Raw genomic sequence first — 22,210 nt, 5'->3', positions numbered from 1 at the left:
ACGATAAGACAAATATTTACTTTCTAGAGCTAGTCTTTATTCCTAAAGCGAGAGCTATAAAGGGAATAACATGTTCTAAATGTTTTTACAATTGGTCTGTACAGACCAAATTTTGTCTTATGTATCCAAATCTAAATATTGCATATAACGATAAGACAAACATTTAATTTCTAAAGCTAGTATTTAATCCAAAGGCAAGAGAGATAAACGGAATAACATGTTCTAAATGTATTTACAATTGGTCTATACAGACCAAACTTTGTCTTATGTATCCAAATCTAAATATTGCATATAATGATAGACAAACATTTACTTTCTAGAGCTAGTCTTTAATCCTAAAGCGAGAGCTATAAATGGAATAACATGTTCTACATGTATTTACAATTGGTCTATACAGAACAAACTGTGTCTTATGTTTCCAAATTTATATATTGCATATAATGATAACACAAACATTTAATTTCTAGAGCTATAGTATTTAATCCAAAGGCGAGATCTATAAAAGGAATAACATTTTCTATATGTATTTACAAATGGTCTATGCAGACCAAACTGTGTCTTATGTTTCCAAATTTATATATTGCATATAATGATAGACAAACATTTAATTTCTAGAGCTAGTATTTAATCCAAATTTGAGAGCTAGAAATGGAATAACATAAATCCAAGAAATTATTTCACTCGAAGCATTGTGTCATAATTCGATACTTCCGTTAAATGTATTCAGCGCTTTAACAAATTATTAAGAAATATCAACAATTCTACTCGCTTCTGACAAATTTGTTTATAGAAATGCTCTTAAAAATCGTTCGCCTAATATTTTAAGCAGTAACGTTTATGCATGTATGCATCCAACCTTATTTCCTTTCTTTTACTTTTGTAACAAACTTACCATATTTTGTCCGAACATGCTCAAGGTTGGCTATATAAAATCTTATAAAATGGACTTATTTACCCAGCATTGCTTGGAGACGCCGTACATATGCCAATTTCTAAAATATTAGCCCAATTAGTTAGAGTGCGTTTATTATACTTATATTAGTAGTAGTGGCATTTTAAACCTACCATGGAAGTTTCGAATTTTATACTTTACAAATTTAAATGGAACTTTGAAAGTCAGAAAAATAACCAAACAGGTTGATAACGGGATTTTATTATCAAAATGTATTTGAAAGTTGCTAGAACCCTGCAACGTAAAACACTGTTTTAAGTTCTACACAAAGTTTGTTCTTTTCTAAAAATATGTCCCATACCAAATAAACTCATATATATCCACCATCTTGGGAAATAATAAAATCAAACGGTCGATACGAGATGAGACTAAAGTGCATTATTATTCTGAACAAATAAATATACTTCTGCTCTAGTCTGTATTAATTATCAATGTTTTACGACTGTGCTTCTGAAGAGATACTGACATATAAACCCTTACTGCTTGAATTCTTTTATCCATTCTACATAAAATAATCTAAACCAATCGACCGAAGATTTTCCTCTCTATTTTTTTGGAAATTGTAGCAATCTAATGTTAGAACTAAAACAGCTGTTCGTGATAATGGTTAGATTACATTAATTATACATTAGCCACGAAGACCATTCCAGGTGAGTTCTATGTACTTATATACTTTAAACCTAGAATGTTTTTCGTCAAAATGAACTCTTCATCCCGCTTAAATGAAAATGACAATACGATGTTTGACTTATAAAAACATCTTAAGTGGAACATAAGGATCCATATTAGCCTCGCGGACAAAATTTGCGGGGAGAAATTAGTCCATTTTACCACAAAAATGTCCTCACGATCATTAAAAACCAATATAAATTCCAACGCTATAGGTTTCGAGGTTTTACTACTGTGTTAAACGCTAATGCTTTTATTTGTAGAAAGTTCAGACTAAACGAAAACGGTTGTTGGTCGTAATCTTTACTTATGCATAAATGAAGGAAGAAAAATATATATAGAAGAGATCAAATTCCAGGAAAATCCATAAAGAACGAGTTTAAATTATGTTATTATGTTTAAACCACAAAATATATTTGACGTTCTAAGTCAATAATATACCAATCGTTTCGTCCTAAATTAAGGTATTTTATCCTTTTTTTGTGTTATATTTATAGTTTTCAAAGTTTTAGACAGGTATAAATCTTTCAATAGTGTTGGTTATTACACGAGTGAGATATTACATTGGAATCATAATGAACTGGTTACTTAGAATTTAAAGTAGATTAAACTTAAACGCATGTTCAGCAGTAAAATTGATCCTTTTATGGAGACTTTCAGCAAACTATATCTTTCACTGTGCGGTTAATAAATTGATAAGTAAAATATCGACAGATCTTGCTTCTTTTGCAAAGAAATAGAACAACAGTTTCGTAATTAGGTCAATTAGAGAGTTTCAGAATCTAAAGTAATTCTTAACTTTGAATATATATTTACTTATTCAGTTTAGTAAAGAAATATTAACTTTAAATGTTTACTCACATATTCAATTTCTAATATAAGTATTGTAATTTTATTTTACATATTCAGTTTGTAATATTCATGTTTAATGTAAATTTTTAATTTGCATATTCAGTTTGCTATATACTACTCACTTCGATGAAGCAAACTTCCCTTGTTGGGAAGGCAAAAGTTCCCTCAAAAATATTGTCAGTCTGTCACGGTATACTGACACAGTAGAACTTTCACTTCCCGAAATAACGCAGTTCCCTTTGTGCAAGAGATAAATATTTCCAACAAATATTATAATTTCCCAAAAATATTCTTCTGTCGAACTGAAACACTCTTACAACAAACCTATAGACAGAAAGACATACATTAATTTGCATATAATATTAGCGACGAATCCAACGTTATTATGAAGAAGTCAGTAAAAGCCCAAGATCAAGATATTTCTCATGAGCGAAACAGCAAAAAAGACATCTTTGTGGTTGGTCAGGAATGAGAGCACAAATTTAAATTATGAGACCTCACAAAGCAAGACTGTTACACAAGCTTTTCCGTTTGCTGTACAAAAAGCGTTCGCATCTCACGGAATTGCAAAATCCAAAAGAAATGCGTTCTTTCTCCAACAAACTAACTAATGATATAATAAGATTTTTCTTACAACGATTTCCACATATGGAATCAGTCAACAATCCAGCCCCCAATGAAAATCAGACAAAACAAAAGAACAGCCAATCATATATGTTTCCTTTGTTTGTTTCATTTGATGACTTCATTACTTTCTCGCGTTTTAATTATTTGACATTGTTTAATATCCTGACTGACTGACTGAATGTTTCCAAATCATGTAAATATGGACTTTTATCTGAAAGAGAAAAATACTGTTTGAGTTGGAATAATTATGATAAATTCGAAAACGAGAGCGAAATTTCAAAGATTTGCAACAAATTGCTATGTTTGAATTTTCTTCTTTCTTAAATTTCATGAAATGTTGAAATGATTTTTACATACGGAGATGTAGGGATTGATTTAAAGTGTTTTGAAATACTAATGCAAATGGGAGTGACCCTGTTCTATCCCTAAGGGAGGAAGGGGGTGAGGGGGTCCTTCGGAGGTAAATGATCGGTAGTACAAGAAACAATGGAGAGAGCAAACGGTCAATGCTTTGGATATAGATGTTTCCTTTGATGAAAGGAAAACGAATATTCAATATTTTTTCGTTGCCATGTCTGTATTTTGCCGTTAACTTGGGTAAGAGCCGAAATAATACCAAACTGTAGATTATAGAAAATGCGGATAGGTAGATATAGGTAAAGGCGGATAGGAGAGGAGAGAGAGGGAGAGGAGAATGTGGGGAGGGGGGGGGGTCGGGAAGGCCCGGTAAGGAAAGAGTAACTTTGAGTTGTGTTTCAAAGTAATTAACATGGAAATAGTTACAATAAAATACGTAAACTATAGTGTCATCAAAATTTATTTCATTAGCAAGGGAGCCTTAATAAAAATGGATATTTAATGAAATTATACATATATTGTATAATGTGAAGCTAGCGTGAGGCAGAGCTCATTGATTGATATAGGTCGATATAACTAAATACATATATATTCAATCTCAAATAAATTCTTCACTCTTTTGCATTTTGAGATAAAAATGAAAACCATAAAGAGGAGGGGGTTTGAATTGGGATTGGGAATTGGGTCTAATCATTGCATTATCATCTAAAAAATCATACGTTTTAGTATCTAAGTTATCCCTTAGAATGACCACACGAATATGAACCCTTATCCGATATAATACTTAGCATTGTTTTGAATCATATAAACATATGTAGTAATAATCTCCGAATGTTTCATTTGTTTTAATGAAATTATCATCTTTAATGCACATGGTTTTCAGAACTTGAAACCTATATGTTGATTCCGACCTCAGAATTTTGTTCGGTTAAATCAAGATGTCGTCCTTATGGTCAATGGTCCAGATTAATATATAGCATTACGTTGGAAATTGATCTAGAATTGTATTTTAATTGGTTTTGTGGTAACTATAGTCTTGTTATTGTGAGGCGGGCAGAATAGGTCTTGAACTATTATCCTAACACACGAAGCAAATGTAAGTTGGGAAGTTAGGTTCGTCTACGCTGTTGACTATATAATTCTGTAGTAAATATGCTCGTCTGTTGGGAAGAGTATAATTGTGTCTATCCTCCTTCCCTTTGAATGGCCTACTTTGAAGTACCAGTACAACAACATGAGCACGAGAACAAGAACAATACGTCATTGGTATAAGTACGAGTACAACAGCATGAGTATGAATACAACATCATGAGTACGAGCACACGTACAGTACGTCTTTGGTATGAGTACAACAGCATGAGTATGAGTACAACAGCATGAGTATGAGTACAACAGTATGAGTACGAGTACAACAGTGTGAGTACGAGTACAGCAACATGAGTACGAGTACAACAGCATAAGTACGAGTACAACAGCGTTAGTACAAGTACAACAGCATGAGCACCAGTACAACAGTATGAGTATCTGTAAAAAACCATGAGTATGAGTACAACAGCATAATACAAGTACAACAGCATGAGTACCAGTACAACAGCATGGTATACGAGAACAACGTAATTACTTCGAGGACAACGTAATTAGTACAAGTACAATAGGTCTCGGTATGAATACAAGTACAACAACATTAGTACGAGTACAACAGCATTAGTATCAATACAACAAAATGAGTACGAGAACAAGTACAATACGCCTAGGCATGAGCCTAATTACAACAGCATGAGTACGAGTACAACAGTATGAGTACGAGTACAACAGTATGAGTAGGAATACAACAGCATGAGTACGAGTACAACAGTATGAGTACGAGTACAACAGTATGAGTACGAGTACAACAGTATGAGTACGAGTACAACAGTATGAGTACGAGTACAACAGTATATGTATGAGTACAACAGTATTAGTATGAGTACAACAGTATGAGTACGAGTACAACAGTATGAGTACGAGTACAACAGTATGAGTACGAGTACAACAGTATGAGTACGAGTACAACAGTATATGTATGAGTACAACAGTATTAGTATGAGTACAACAGTATTAGTATGAGTACAACAGTATTAGTATGAGTACAACAGCATGAATACACCGGATGCATGTACAACTCTGTTCTGTGCACGAGTACAACAACATATATTAAGTAACAGTACAACAGCATAACATTCTCTTTTATTCTGAGTACAAGACACTAGGCGCGAGTACCGAAGTGTTAAATATTGGTACTAGTATGTATAGTAGATATATAGCGTGGCTCGGTTACCAGAAGGAGTACAAATTGCATGAGGAAGGGTACAATTACAGTTAACTAGCAATGCTAGAATATGAGTGTGTGAACTCACTACAAGTCTACTATTAACGCTGCATTTCATGATAGTTCTCGTCGTTATATCAGTTGCGAGAGAATTATGAAGAATTACAATAGTAGACCTACTGGTTATCTTTTCCACGTTTCTGAACTTTCAGAGATGTTATTTGAACGTCTAGCGTTAGTTTTACCTTAATTGATTTTCTGTACTAATACAACGTATAAACGATATGAATCATATTGAACGGATATTCTCATAAAGATGACAAACCTCTCAGCGAATTAGAAGATTAGAAGATAAATTATTAATCAATCCAGTTTTACCAGTAATTGATACAACAGAAGACAATATGTATAAACTTTAACGGATTCGCTAATGAAAAAGAAGAAAAAAAGTTATTACATAAAATTTGCGAGCCGCAAAATTTTTCTGTGTTGGATTAAGTGATAAAATAAGTCGTGCAGTGTAGAGGGATTTCCCCTGTTATCACACAACTAATCTTAACATACTGATGGGTGTTATGTTATTGTGTAGTTATTACTTTTTAAGAAAAGTCACCCAGGAGAGAAGCCGGGCACGAAAAACCAAACAACCGAACGACCGATCCGCTCTCAACCCCAGTCCCCTTGCATCGAGACTGTGACTGTGTGATCATCCTCGGGTGTGTATCACGATTCCTCTCGAAAGGGAACAGATACTACACATGATCTTAGCCAAAAGGCCGAGAAGCGTGTGTTAGTTATTATACATAACTTGTTCAGATTAAAACTTCAAAAACTGTTACCCAATGTTAACGAAACAAATCAATCTTTAAGAGAATAGACGGCAGTTGTTTTATCCATCCTTGCATTTTGACCTCGTTAAGCTATATTTATGTGACATTTCGTATCTTAATCTTTGCATGAGGGGGATAATTAATTACATTTACTAATAATCACAACCTGTTGCAACCTTCTAAACTGACAACTATTTCCCTCTGTATAACACCGGTTCTGATTAAACACAGACTAATCTCAAACAGCATGGACGAAGTTCTCTTCCATCCAAAGTCAAGCCTACTCTTTTCCATTAACCTTATTCTGCTACTTCTAATTTCCCGAATGAGAATAATATTTGACAGGGTCCATGTTTGCGGTCTTGTTAATATCATTTCCTTCCCTTGCTCCTTCGAGTTTGGATAGTAATAATAATAATAATATAAAATAAAAAAGTAAGAATCTCGAAGTCTTTTTTGTAAAGCTTGTCTAATCCATTCTGGTTGCTCTTCCTGCAATGTTAACATTAATTGTCAATATTAATTTAAAATTTCATTTAGTATTCGACAGTTCTTTTATCTTACAAACAATTAAGAATAATTTCACCCAGAAGTCACCGGGTCAGACGTTGAATGAAACATTCGAAACTGGTAACAAATGGAAGAAGATGAAATTTAAAAAACGGAATGAACCGTTTCTTATAATTCTCTGCATATTTCTTTTTCAAAGCATCTGGCATTACTTCCTATTGTTACTCTATGAATATTCATTTATTATAATTCGACATATTATCCTCACAGTGGATATGAACACACTGTGCAGTCTATATTATTATTTGCCTCTCCTGCACGATTAACTTTAGACGTACACACTGCTATAATAAATGTACCCGTAGACCTAACGAAATTTGCATATAGAAGTGCCCGTAGTTCAATATGCAAATTTCGTTAGGTCCATGGGTACATTTGAAAAATTAATTCTCGACTTAAACATTGCTATAAAAAATGTACCCAAAGACCCAACAAAATCTGCATATAGAGCTACGGGCTGATATTGTTTATTGTTATTTTCAAATTTTCAAATTAACAGCTAATCGCACCATTTGGGGCGAGAGGAACCGCCTCATGGCGTTTGCAATACAATAATGCAGTCGTTATTTGAATGAAAGAGTTGCAATCATGGAGTCCGTTTTCTCTCTCGAGTGCATTCTTTATATTTACACGTATGGGACTTATTTGTTTCTACTGTATATTCTTGTACTCAACAGAAGTCAAACTTAATGTACTCGCTCTCATTACGTTGTGTTCGTACTCGGGAGCTTGTACTCGCTTATATTCTGGTACTCCACACTTTGTACTCACATTACAGTCTGGAATCAGAGGAGAGGCACGGCTTTACCAAATGAAACGATTTTGTGGTCCTTTTCCTAATTGGAACCAACAGCTCAACGGAAAGTATACTACACTTTCTTTTTCTTTGCGAACATCCCAGAGAGAGCAAGAGATAGCGAGGGGAGAGAGAAGGGTAGGCGGAGGGGAGGGGTGCGGCAGGAAGGGGAATGGGGAGGGGAGAGGTGCGGCAGGGAGGGGAAGTGGAGAGGAGGGGTGCGGCAGGGAGTAGATTTCAAGAGCATTTCGGCTTTTAAGATCATTGATTTAAGCAAGACATTTCACGAGATTTTTGCTAAAGAAATTTCACTAAGGTTATTTTGTTAAAATCTCATTTAATTGTTAACTTATCTTTTTGCTGATGTTAAAATATTTCCATAGTAATTTTTTTTTCATTTACTTTGTAAAGTGATGATTTTTCTACAATATATTTTTCTGTAAGCCATAATTCCTTTCTTGTCCAGATTATTTTCGAACAAATCTGTTTCATTTTATAGAAAATTTTAGCAATTCGTGATCCTGCATGATAACATTTACATAAGCATGTAACATTTTGAAAGACGTTTTTGTTAGGGTAAATGCCCATCAACAACAACAACAACAAAAACTGCCATTTAATATTTAAGAAAACATTGATGATTTTCGTGTTTCTTTTTTTCGCTTGTAGCAATATTTCAAGTATAGTTTGTTTGGAAGCAGGACACTTCGCCCAACAACCATTTCGCCCAACTGCCATTTCGCCCAACCTTACCATTTCGCCCAACCAGCCTGGTCATTTCGCCCAACCAGCCTGGTCATTTCGCCCAACCAGCCTGGTCATTTCGCCCAACCAGCCTGGTCATTTCGCCCAACCAGCCTGGTCATTTCGCCCAACCAGCCTGGTCATTTCGCCCAACCTTGATTAAATATGATATTTCAAAAGGAAACGTTCGGGGATTGTTAACGTTACAGGATACGAACCGAATATTAAGGAAACTTGAGGATTGATCAGTGTGTTAGGGGTTAGGTTTGATAGTAAACATTCGAATATTAAGGAATATTAAGGAAACTTGAAGTCCTTTACTTTGTATAACTTTAGTAAGGAAACGTTCGGGAATTTTTAACGTTACAGGATACGAACCGAATATTAAGGAAACTTGAGGATTGATCAGTGTGTTAGAGGTTAGGTTTGATAGTAAACGTTCGAATATTAAGGAATATTAAGGAAACTTGAAGTCCTTTACTTTGTATAACTTTAGTAAGGAAACGTTCGGGAATTTTTAACGTTACAGGATACGAACCGAATATTAAGGAATTTTGAGGATGGATCAGTGTTTTAGGGGTTAGGTTTGATAGGTTTGATATAGTAAACGTTCGGGAATTGTTAACGTTACGGGATACGAACCGAGTATTAAGGAAACTTGAAGTCGTGGTTAAATTGATTACATATGTGATTACATATGTGGTTACATTGATAAAGTGGTTACATTGATTAAATATAGTAATTCAATATTACGGACGGGTTTTATATATTTTTTTTTTTTCAATTTAATAAGGAAACGTTCGGGAATTGTTAGTCAGCAGGATGGATCAGTGTTTTAGGGGTTAGGTTTGATAGGTTTTTATGAAGACCGATTCCCCTGTGTTTGTATAATAATATAACTCCCATTGTATGCGTAAACGCCTAAAGTAGTGTAATCCTCCCATTATACCCGAAATAACTGCTCAGACTCCGATCGATATCGAGCGGACCTCACTTTTTTATTTACCTATTACGAAGTACCTAACCCAAAATAAATCAAATTGAACTAGTGGAATAGAAAAAGTAATATTATTCTGACTGAATATTAGTAAAAATAAGGTTGGGCGAAATGACCAACACGGTTGGGCGAAATGACCATGCTAGTTGGGCGAAATGACTATGATGGTTGGGCGAAATGACCATGCTGGTTGGGCGAAATGACCAGGCTGGTTGGGCGAAATGACCAGGCTGGTTGGGCGAAATGGCAGTTGGGCGAAATGGTTGTTGGGCGAAGTGACTAGAAAGCGTTTGTTTCAAGGCTTTCTAGTCACTTCTGGTCATTTCGCCCAACCAGCCTGGTCATTTCGCCCAACCAGTCCGGTCATATCGCCCAACCTTGATTAAATATGAATTGATTACATATTGATTACATATGTGATTACATATGTGGTTACATTGATAAAGTGGTTACATTGATTAAATATAGTAATTCAATATTACGGACGGGTTTTATATATTTTTTCAATTTAATAAGGAAACGTTCGGGAATTGTTAGTCAGTAGGATGGATCAGTGTTTTAGGTGTAAGGTTTGATAGGTTTTTATGAAGACCGATTCCCCTGTGTTTGTATAATAATAAAACTTCCATTGTACGCGTAAACGCCTAAAGTAGTGTAATCCTCCCATTATACCCGAAATAACTGCTCAGACTCCGATCGATATCGAGCGGACCTCACTTAGGCTATTACGAAGTAACCTAACCCAAAATAAATCAAATTGAACTAGTGAAATATAAACAGTAATATTATTCTGACTGAATATTAGTAAAAATAAGGTTGGGCGAAATGACCATGCTGGTTGGACGAAATGACCATGCTGGTTGGGCGAAATGACTATGATGGTTGGGCGAAATGACCATGCTGGTTGGGCGAAATGACCAGGCTGGTTGGGCGAAATGACCAGGCTGGTTGGGCGAAATGGTAGTTGGGCGAAATGGTTGTTGGGCGAAATGGTTGTTGGGCGAAGTGTCCTGGTTCCGTTTCAAGCATTATTTGTTTCATGACTGTGAGACTAAGCCATAGCAGTTAGCTTAGAGCTTTCTGTGTTATTTAAAATATACACTTTTTCTAAATCACGAAGCGCGTATTTGCAGGTATATTGTAACCCTGTGTCAGACATGGACACACTTGCAGTTGGATTTGTACATATGACCATGATTCGTGTGTACGGTAGCAGGGCGATAGTGGCAGTGGAGAGGGGGGAGTGGGGAGGGGGAAGTGGGGAGGGGGCGGGCAGTGGGGAGGGGGCGAGATGGGCGTTAAGGGGGCTACTTTTGTATGGCAGAGTTTTTGTTAATCTCAACAAGTGAGAACTCAATCTTTCAATTCAAGTGAAACGTCAATCATCGAGAGTGTCCGGGAGGGGGAGGGGGGTCTTGAGGGGGGTGGTTAATTCATTTTCAGGAAAGCATATATAGACGTTATTACTGAGTGGTTTGTTGACAATGGAATTCTAAAAGTGGTGAATGTATTCACTCAATTGTAACTTAAGTTGCAAAAATTAACTCCAAAGAAAAGATTAAAATTCACTACCCAAATGAGAAGTCTTTCAAGAGGGAATCCTCCTCTCTTTGTAATTAAGAGTGTAGATAATGATTTGAAACTATCTGGTTTTAGTAGTTGTAATATAGATACAGTTGTAGACTATGCGTGTTTCCTCTGTGTGTCTATCTGTGTGTATGTGTCTGTCTGTATGTGTTAGAATAAAATGTAACTGAAATGGCCTTCAAATCAATAAAAAAATGTGGCTGCATTTGTGGCAGGTTTTAACTTTGTACCACTCTTTCTTAACCAAATAATGAACATGAGTGAACAAGTACATCAAAATAAAACGCGGTTCGAATTTACTTTGATCTGTTTTCTCCTGTTAAGCGTGTCATTAACAATTTAATTGAAAACACATAAAACAACTTCTGTTCCACAAAGCTAAGTAACTTCTGTAGTGTTTCATCTTAAGAAAGTCTTATATCAAAGTCCAGCGTTGTTGGTGCGACATTTGTGAACTAAAGAAAGATATTAACCAGTTATCAGCTAATTGGTCACTATAGATTGTTACAAATGCAACAAAAAATGCACAACTTTAATATTAATTGACCACAGCACCTTCACTATTAATTGTTTTCTTCTTAACGTTCCAAGAGCACTCTATAGGTTTGGACAAGCGATATATAATTACAAAAATTTAAATATGAGAAGAGATTTACAGATTACAGACTCAGATTGGAAGACGATAATTTAAAGTTGAGGAAAATTATGTGAGAAAATTAGCAATTTTTTTAGGACACTTGTTTTTGCGAATTGGAGATTTTTCACAAATTCTATTGAATTAAACGTTGTATGTTCTGACGTCATTAATCTTGCAAACTGATGGGGTTTGTTTTTCTTACAATTAAAAGGACTGGTTTGTAGCAACTGTTTGAAGAAGACAGCGGAATTAAGGATGAAAAAGAGTAATTTGTTGGTTCATTCATGTTTCATTCATTTAACGGAAACATTTACTTGTGGTGTATTGAACACAAATAGAGGAATTGATTGGGTGAGCGATCTGATGGGGGCGGGGAGGGAGGGGAAAGGTTGAAGGAATAAATTTATCCATTATATTCGGATATTGATTATGATTATTGACTGTATATCAATATTGATTACAATTAGAGATTATGTAAACGATATGTTGATTCAAGCTAGACAAAAACTTAAATAAAAGAGCTTAAATAAAATAATTAGTTAAGTATGTGGAGTATTAATGTCGTATATATGTTTTTCTTTTCTGGTAACATAATTAAGTTAAGTTCATACAGAATCGTGACTCGATCGTAAGATTTTAGCAAATGTTGTAATCAGTTGTACTCGATTGCGCTCATCGGAACAATGCAACCATTATTCTGAAATAATTATTCTGTCCAAAATTTGCCAACCAAAAATTCACAGAGGAATATATTAGCCCACAGTGTTGAACTGGAAAGTTCAAAATTCCTTTCAGTAGTAAATAAAATAGTTTAAAAAGAGTTGTTTTTTGAGAAAAATATTATAGTCAATATTTAATTTCGTAATGTCTGCATTATTATCAAATATGAAGAGAATATTTGAGTGAATCCCCAAAGCTCATACGTAAGGGCTATATATAACATTTATTCTGGTATTAAAAGAATTTACAAGAGAATTATAGAATCTTTGTTAAATATCAATGGTAGTGAAAGTTAAAAACGGTTTAGAAAAGTTGTTTATTGATTTTGGTGTCGAGCTTAACTCAAAATAAAACGGTGATTTATTTTTTTGTAATAAATGGTAATTTACGAGGTGAGATTTCTGCCGAATAGCGAACATTTATAAAGCAGACAATTTCAAAAGTCAAAAGAACGAGAATTGAATATTTAGAAGTCGAGAGAGAAAAGACAATTTTAATGAAAGTGCTTAATTACTGCAACAAAAAGAATAATCCTGTGTACGTACATTATATAAATGTTAATAAATATTTTCTCCTTTTTTCAGTAATGGCAGGTATAAGATCTCAAAAGCCAGTTATGGCAATAATACAAAACGGGTGAAAAAAATCCCGTTTTCGTAATTTTTCAGGTCTCTTACTATCGAGTCACCTGGTTAGTAACGTTTTGCAAACAGAAGCGACGTCGTTTGATGTATAGACTCTACTAACACGTAACTACTTTTATGTTACCTGTGTAGCGTCCGTAAACATGAGCCCGAAGGGTTAGTGTCCGCCATAGCTCCCCGCTGCTCCCCGTTACGGGGCGTTTCACACTCGAGCTCGCCGGGACTCTCAGCACGAATTTTCTTTCCTCGAGACAAGATTTTATTTATCCCAAGTCGGTTCTTTTTCTTTGAAATTGATTGGCATATATTCCTCTCCCCTTTCTTTCTTTTTTCGTGTTTCTTCTTTTAGCACATAGCTGGAACATCTCTTTTTATATGGATGATTCTATTAGTGTTAGTTTCGCAATGTTTCGTATGTTGTCGTGTGATAAAAACAGCTGACCAAAACAAGATCAGGTTTTGGCTGTTTTTCATGTCAAGTTATTGCTCGATACATACCGAACTATATACGGATAATTGTTACTATTTCTCCCTCAAAACCGTTACTTTACCTACCGATCATAACTGCAGTATAGTTATAACATTAGGCTGTGTTAATCTTTCAGTCATTATAATAACGTTAACAATAATAAAAATAAAAATAATATGTTCAACCCGAAATAGGGAAGGAAAGAAATGGTAAAATTATTTTAGGGTCGTGATAAAATTTAAATACAGCGAGAAAAAATAGCATATTCGTGTTATTGAGTCTAATCAATTTATACTTATTAATATACACGTAAGCGTTTGATTTTCAAATAATTTTTTTCCGTATATGGAAAAGACCAGATATAATTAATGAAAAATATCATGGTCGTACTCTTTGACCAATCACAGGCCACTACCCTCCTACGCTGCGATTATGGCATAAGAAATGAACTTTGAACCTAGTGAACTCGGTCTGCAGGTTATAGGCGTATATCATGCTTAGTTTAGAGTTAATGTCTTAATTATTGCTGTTAATAGACTCTTACAACTGATGATGGCATTTTGATTGAACCTGGCTTAAGTATAAATTGAAAAAAGTGCCAATATAAATACGTCCATGTTCATATAGGAAAGTGAAATAATGGAATAGTAAAAAATTCATTTCCGAATTTATTTATGGTTGCTATGTTGCTGTGATTTCTACAAAACGTAGCTTTCTTTAAGATGTGGTTATAATTGTTACATTAGCAATAATCCTATAGAAATTGAAATGAAATGAGGCTCATATAGGTTACCATTTGTTTTTCTCAAATTCATGAATTGTCATATTGGAACTTATAGCTTCAATAATTTAATGGTCATAGCAGTATTACAATCTTAATAAATACGAACATTTCATGTTCGACCCCCCCCCCCCTCCCCCCTTCCACAGCCCTCACAAAATTTCTCCCACCTTAACGCGCCAAAAAAATGCTGTTCTGGATAATTTCATCATTTCTATAATTTCTATAATAAATCTAGAGTATATTTATACATATTTACGTGCAACAGCACTCTCTGAAAATAAATGGTTTTATTTTAATTTATTATTCAGGTTCTTGAGTTCAGGATAGAAACGCTGTAAGGATTTGGAAAATATACAGCATTTTGATTTAGCAACCCGCCCATTTCATAACAAGGAAAATAGAAAACTACAAACATTTCGTGACCAGACTAGATAACATATTTCCGGTGATGGGCAACTCAGGTGCGAACGGGCTATTTCTAAAACAAAAGTGCGACTGAATTGATAGATTTCAAAGAAATGGTAAATGTTTGAAACATTAATACCGAAATATAAAAATCGCAATTTACATATTCGAAGTAGGCTACTTGAGACAAAAGATAAAAGGTTTGTTTTATAAGTTAATAATTTTGTTAGAGGAATTAAATCTCCAAAGAAAAATGCAAATTTAATAATTTCCTGATATCGTTTGAACTATCAACTTAAATACCTACATTGCTTAATTTCCTCTCTAGAACTAATAAAAATTGAGAACCTTCTCAGATACCCGAAGCGTGAGAAAATAATGAAAATCGCGGGTTGTAACAAGGAAACAATCATTATTTTCCTATAAACCTACTCATCACCTTCCCCTATCAGATCCAAAAATAACACAAACGGAAAGATCCAAAACCATAAAGATGAATTCAAATTTTGATATATAAGCCTTAGATTTTCCATTTGCAATATTAAAATGACAAGATAAAATGGTTCAGTCGGTCTATCCTGTAGTTGATAAGGACTTAGTTGATACAGTATAACATAAAAGCTAAATCGCCTTACTCAGCAAGAAATATTAAATGATATTTGTTTTCATCGGTTGGCATCTATTTTCTATATGTTTTAGATACGAAAACTCCTTTAAATTTGCAATTCATTTGCATAACCATTCCCTGATTTCATTTCAAATAATTTAGGATAGAAAAATGGAAGGTTTCCGTTTGTACTTTTAGGCATATGAGTAACACTCAAGTGTCTGGGCGACGAAACCTTTAATCAAATGTTGTCGATAATAATTCATCAATAAATGAGCACTTTTGTGCAACAAAAATCTAGAAATATGTCTCACTTTTGTCATTTAAATTTTAATGTCAGAAATAATCGATGGACTGGATATAATGTCTGGAACTGGACAAATAAACATTGATAATTTGCATTAAGAACCGTTCGATATTGGCATATGGGTATCTTTGTTTCATGACAAGCTCATTCTCAATACCTTTAATAGCGCAAAAATAAAATCTCAAAGAAAAAAACGTAACATTACTATTATTGTTATTATTATTATTATTATGATTATTATTATTAAATTTCAAATTAAAATGAGAAAGATTATAGAATATTGCAACAAATTGACGTGAAGGGTTTAACACGTTTGATCTGAATTAAATAAAATCCAAACATTACGTAAGTTAGTACATTCGATTCCGGCTTTCTTAACAATTAATTTTAACGACCTCTGATTGTATTATTCCATAGTGAAGAAATAACGCAATATATTTGAAACAATAGAATATGCTTCATCAAAAAAAAATGCACCGAGGTAAATGTTTTTTAATTTTAATTTTTCTTTAATGTTCTCATTTTTGTTTTTACTTTGTATTATTCCGTTTTATTGTTTTAATGGATTTTTAAGTATTCTATTTTGAGTGCTAGGGTATTAAGTATACATTAAAAGATATAATAAGCCTACTAAATTTGAATTTTTCACTTGAAATAATAAAATTTGTATTTATAATGACATCATGTCAAGAATTATTCTTACCTCTTATCCTCTCCATAACTTCCGGCATAGTTCTTCTTGGAAATTCACTTTTTCCCAATCTGTCCAATGTTTTACACTTTTCGAGCAGTTTTTTGTCCTCGTGCGTATTACCTTGACAACAAAGAGTTGAGGGTGAAATACCCATATTATTTCGATTTTCTTCCCTTTCGTCTCTATGCGTTTTCCTTTTAAGGTTATCGTTATCATGCAGTAACTCATTAATTGAAAATCCATTCCGTTTGGGTGAAATCTGTGATGGGCTATATCTCTGGGTGTTTTCGACAAGATTCGCGGAACTGGTCTTAACAGTATTCGCATCTACCGTTTGCCTGCTACCGGGCGTAGATGGTGAACCCTGCGTGCCAAACGCGGTTGAGTCAGTTTTTCTATATGGATATACTGGTAAGCTTGTGCCATACCCTGGCATAAAAGGTGGGCACACCAAGGTACCATAACGGGGGTCCGTTCTCTTGGGCATCACTGGGGTATTAGGAGCATAAACAGGTATCAAATTCTTTGTTGGCAAAGCAACGCTATGCATCTCGCGAGAATTGGAACGAGTTCTTTCCCAAGTACGTAAAACCATCGCAATATTATGCTCAGAGAGGGTCAACTTTAGCTGAATTCTCTTCCCTTCGAATAGGAAGAGAACAAGATGTAATATAGAAGCTGCAAAAGATGACTTCTTTGTTGTTTTCAGTTAAAAATTTAACTGGTTTGTAACTTTAGTTTAAATTTGTGATACAGCTTCTAAAGAGCAACATAAAATTATTTGCTTTCGAAGTTTTCCTCCCCCAAAAAATGAACGGTCTTCTTCTTCATAACAATTACTACAATATCTATAAACCTAAAAGCTATTAGGTTTGCGCGATTTTACACACAAATATGAAATAAGAGTTTCCGTTTTGGTAAGAATTTTTCAAATTCCATTAAAGCTCGACAATTTTTCTCTCCAGCTGGTTCGTACAAAGAAATGTTTCCAATTGTTTGTCGAAAGCGATTTTCAACTCAAATTTCTTGAGATTTGTCTGAGATCTGTAACTGCCAATCTCAATTTAATGTTTTGACGAATTTCAGACAAAATATTTGTTTCCTCGGTAAAGTAGAAATGATCCTGGAGAATTCAAAACTGGTTTATCTGAATTTTGATCACAGATTCGGTCTCTTCTGGAAGAAAAATAATTGTGTTCCTCCTTATTGACCTAACCACGCAAGAAAAGCAGTACCAAAATGGAACGTTGTTGAAAGTATCAGGAAACAAAAAAATTAGTTCTGCTAATTCCAGGATTATAAAAAATTCAAAAATATTCTGTTCACTATTGATTTCAATAGAAGGAAATTTGTCAAAGTAACTCGAAGTAAATGTATAAAGGCGAGTGAAAATAAACTCTTGCAAACTTGGGTAACAGCTATGTGTTTGGCCCATTCAAGAAGAAATATCTATTAAAGTAACTCAAAAGTTCCGGGTAAACGTTCTTGAAAATTCAAATGCCGCAAAGATATAAAAAGTTAATGCATAAACCAAATATATACATATAAATATATAAGTATAAATATAAATATAAATCTTCTTTATGTTTCTCTGAAGATGAAGATATTAAATTGAGTTGCCACTGTATCATCCCAAAATTGGGGGCGAAATGGCGACTTGGAATTGATTAATCTTTTAACCAAATGTTTAATTGTCCGTTCGTTTGTATGTATCACACAGCTGTTACAGATTTCAACACGTTCTCCATCTATGTCAAACTCTCCCTGTCGGCAAAAAATAGTTTGTCCATCATCTTGAACCAAAGAGAAATATAGAAAGTTTCCTTCCTTTTGTAAAACAAAACTTGTAACCCCTGTTTTCCCGAAGCAGCAGTTCCCGACAATCAATCCAGTTATAACCTTGTACACTCCTCCTCCGTCTCTTAGTAAAGTTCTCTAACTACCTAATGATCGAATCCGTTCATTGCCGTTAAATGGGTTGATAAACTCAGAGAAATCAGGGATCCCCCGACCACCGTCGCTAACCCCAGCATGGATTCTCCTTAAAGACCTTCTGCAACTTCTGTCTATCCACGCTCGCTGACATCCACATTTTTTTCAATCGGCGTTCCATGGTTCCCCGTGTTTATTTATTGATTCCTTACGTCCGTCCCTACACTAGTTCTCAAAACTTTGATCATGTTTTGAAATCATTTGTTAACTAACCAGCAATTCCGGAAAAAATAAAACAACCATTCCGGAAATTAAAGTTACAAGCATATATAGGTAATATTAAATTTGAACTATAATTTGGTGACGAACGGAACCTTTGAGCGGGCTTCAAGTTTTGATCCCTGGACTTTATTTTGCTTCACGTATAAGAGAGAGGAAGACCCCTTTAAAACACGTAGACTTAACTCACAAAGAGGTTAAGAGGGAAAAAATGGAGGAGAAAGAATTTGACGTTTAAGTCATGATTGAAACAGACAGTAACATGGAAAGGAAGATACCATTTCCAAAAGAGGGGTGATTACGGATGTTACTAGGGAGTTGGATGAGATCATAAACTGACAAATTCGATATAAATAGCATCCGCTAATCTTACAGTGATGCTTACATTATTACCAATGCGAATAATTTTGTTTCCATTGAGTCGGGCATGACAAATTAGTTATGTAAAGGTACAATCCCTTTCTTTGTAGGCCGGGGCTAATGTGACAAACTCATTTTGTGAGACGTTTGACGATAAAAGGGATCTAAGCTTAAAACCAAAGTTTGAAGGTTTGATATTCAAATTTCCAAAATACGTTCATGTGGGTTTTTCAGGTCTAGCGAAGGTCATATATGCATGTCTTTGCTATAAGGGCTGTTATCGATAGATAGTAACGAAATTGCATTGTTTACAACACTGAAAGCCCCCCAAAAAAGTGAATTGTCACCAATAAAAACTTACTTAGAATTAACTCAGAAAATTTTGTTAATGGAAATTGAAATGTAACACATTGTCAGTGCGTACGTCTTGGTATGGGATTGCATTAAAAAAGATACTCGCAATTAATGATCATATGTTAAAATGGCCGTAACTTCTGGAAAACGTAACGGATTTCTTGAACAGATGTTGCAATACTGCGTTCTATATTTCGTTCATTTTATATAGATCCCTTTAAGGGAGATTTTAAACGGTTCTGTGATGTCCCTGCAAGTCATAATAAACGAAGCATCCTCCCGGCTCAGTGAATGTCAAAATGATATGACTGATGCATTTAATATATGAATTTATGCTTAATGATGTTGAATATTTTAATGAACTGCCTCCCAACACCTTATACGTAAATATCAACATTTTCGTGAAACCTCTCATTCAAATCCTCGCGCCATAAATACATTTTGAACAAAGCGCGTTATGATCATGTACGCGTTATGATCATGTATGATCGGAAATATATAGATTTTTAAAGTTTGATAGAAAAAAATGAATGAATCTGGAAACATGATTGATTTTCAAAATAAAAAGATAATGAAAAATGAAATGTTCTAATATTGCATGAAATACTCAAATCTTTTCTTCTAACTAGGTTGTAGAGAGGGGGGTTGGACTAGAAGAGTTGGGGTCTGTCATTCCAAAAACTAAGTTAAACGTCAAGGAAAAAACGACCAAAGTTATCGATATTTATATCTTTTAACTGTATTTTAATTTTGTTATTTATTTTCCTTTTCGATATAGCCTAAAATTTTGAATTGCTGGCGGTTTTCATACCCTTGGGTTGCTCAGGTCAAATTACCACAACAAAGACTCCAGGAGGGTTCGGTGCTCTATATCTGTATGTCCTAAAGATGTTACCCGGAAATTAAGGCCACAATCATTTCGAAAATTTGGTTTGCAACTGTTTTCGTTCGAGTTAATTGAGACATTGGGCGAGGTTTAATTGGTAGTACAACACGTCACCACAAAATAGCGCTGATTTATATAAATATATAAACGTATATATATATATATATATATATATATATATATATATATATATATATATATATATATATATATATATATACATATATATATATATATAAATATATATATATATATATATATATATATGTATATATAAATATATATATATATATATATATATATATATATATATATATATATATATATATATATATATATATATATATAGCTCATAATCATAATAACCATGGGCGAATGACACCAAACTATTTAAAATTAACCTAAAATATTTGAAATATTTTGATTCTGCCAATTTATGCTTTACACGCCCTTAGCGCATGACTTAATCTCAAGATCGTTATCAGAAAATATTTTAAATATAAACTAGTTATATTTATATATATATATTAATATCCTTGAAGATGTACACATATAGTTATATTTTATTGGAGGGTAGTGAATTTACGGGTCACCTTCTATGAACACTATTTGTGACCTGGGAGGGAGGTGCCCTACTTAAGTAGATGCCCTACTTTCCCATTTTTTTCGTCTTCTTCTTGAATTTTTGTCAAAAATAGTCGCTATTCATTTCACTTTTAGAATTAAATCTTTTTCGTGGGATAATCTATTAACCTTTCAATGAGATATGCTATGTTGCATAAAGTCTCAAGGGGTGGTCCATGGCCCTATGTTCTACATTTTTACCAATTTTGTGTTGGTAAGCGATGACGTCATTATCCTCACGGAAATGTTGGACTTCATAATTTAATACTCGGTATGTTTGTCATTAATTTTTACCTGTTTTTTTTCGTTCGTATATTATCCCGTTTGTCTTTATTTGTAATGCCAATAATCATAATACTAACATAATGATGTATTGTTATGAATTAGCTGTAGTTATGCCTCGTATATTATCCTGCTTGAATATTTCTTCTTTCCTTACCAATATTTGTATAAGAGAACCTTGAAATATTGTCTTAAATTAGCTTTCTTTTTGTGTTGTATATGATCCCATATACATTTCTTAGTTATACCAATATTAATATCAGTAACTCAATGTAGTGTCTGTAATTACCTCTGTCTAGTCCTCGTATGTTATCCTGCGTGAACGTTTCACCAATATAACTACACTATTTTATGTATGATCTTTGATTAGATGTGTTTATGTTTCGTATATTATTCTGTTCTCATTTTTGCTTCGTTATGATGTTGTTTCTTGTTTTGTGTTTTCATTCTTACTCCTTGTTTTCATATCCTAGTTCATGTTCATGTTCTCATTCTTGTTTTCGTTATGATGTTGTTTCTTGTTTTGTGTTTTCATTCTTACTCCTTGGTTACATATCCTAGTTCATGTTCATGTTCTCATTCTTGTTTTCGTTATGATGTTGTTTCTTGTTTTGTGTTTTCATTCTTGCTCCTTGTTTTCATATCCTAGTTCATGTTCATGTTCTCATTCTTGTTTTCGTTATGATGTTGTTTCTTGTTTTGTGTTTTCATTCTTACTCCTTGTTTTCATATCCTAGTTCATGTTCAGGTTCTCATTCTTGTTTTCGTTATGATGTTGTTTCTTGTTTTGTGTTTCCATTCTTGCTCCTTGTTTTCATATCCTAGTTCATGTTCATGTTCTCATTCTTGTTTTCGTTATGATGTTGTTTCTTGTTTTGTGTTTTCATTCTTGCTCCTTGTTTACATATCCTAGTTCATGTTCATGTTCTCATTCTTG

General features: G+C 33.9%; 1 protein-coding gene and 1 pseudogene across 1 annotated transcript in view; both read right to left on the bottom strand.

Annotated features, from left to right (window-relative positions):
• The window catches only part of LOC139977404 (uncharacterized), a 40,011-nt gene extending 21,340 nt beyond the window's left edge, over positions 1–18,671 (bottom strand). Inside the window, exon 1 of the mRNA XM_071986706.1 lies at positions 16,566–18,671. Coding sequence (XP_071842807.1) covers positions 16,566–17,151 — 586 coding nt within the window. The 5' untranslated portion in view covers positions 17,152–18,671. The remainder of the gene's footprint in view (positions 1–16,565) is intronic.
• LOC139978099 (U2 spliceosomal RNA) lies at positions 6,481–6,553 on the bottom strand (annotated as a pseudogene).
• Positions 18,672–22,210: the final 3,539 nt, after the last annotated feature.

This window comes from Apostichopus japonicus, chromosome 12 (assembly GCF_037975245.1).
Source record: "Apostichopus japonicus isolate 1M-3 chromosome 12, ASM3797524v1, whole genome shotgun sequence".
NCBI classification, from domain to species: Eukaryota; Metazoa; Echinodermata; class Holothuroidea; order Aspidochirotida; family Stichopodidae; genus Apostichopus; species Apostichopus japonicus.
Note: the sequence above shows the minus strand (reverse complement) of the source record. Positions and strands in the feature narration are given on the sequence as shown.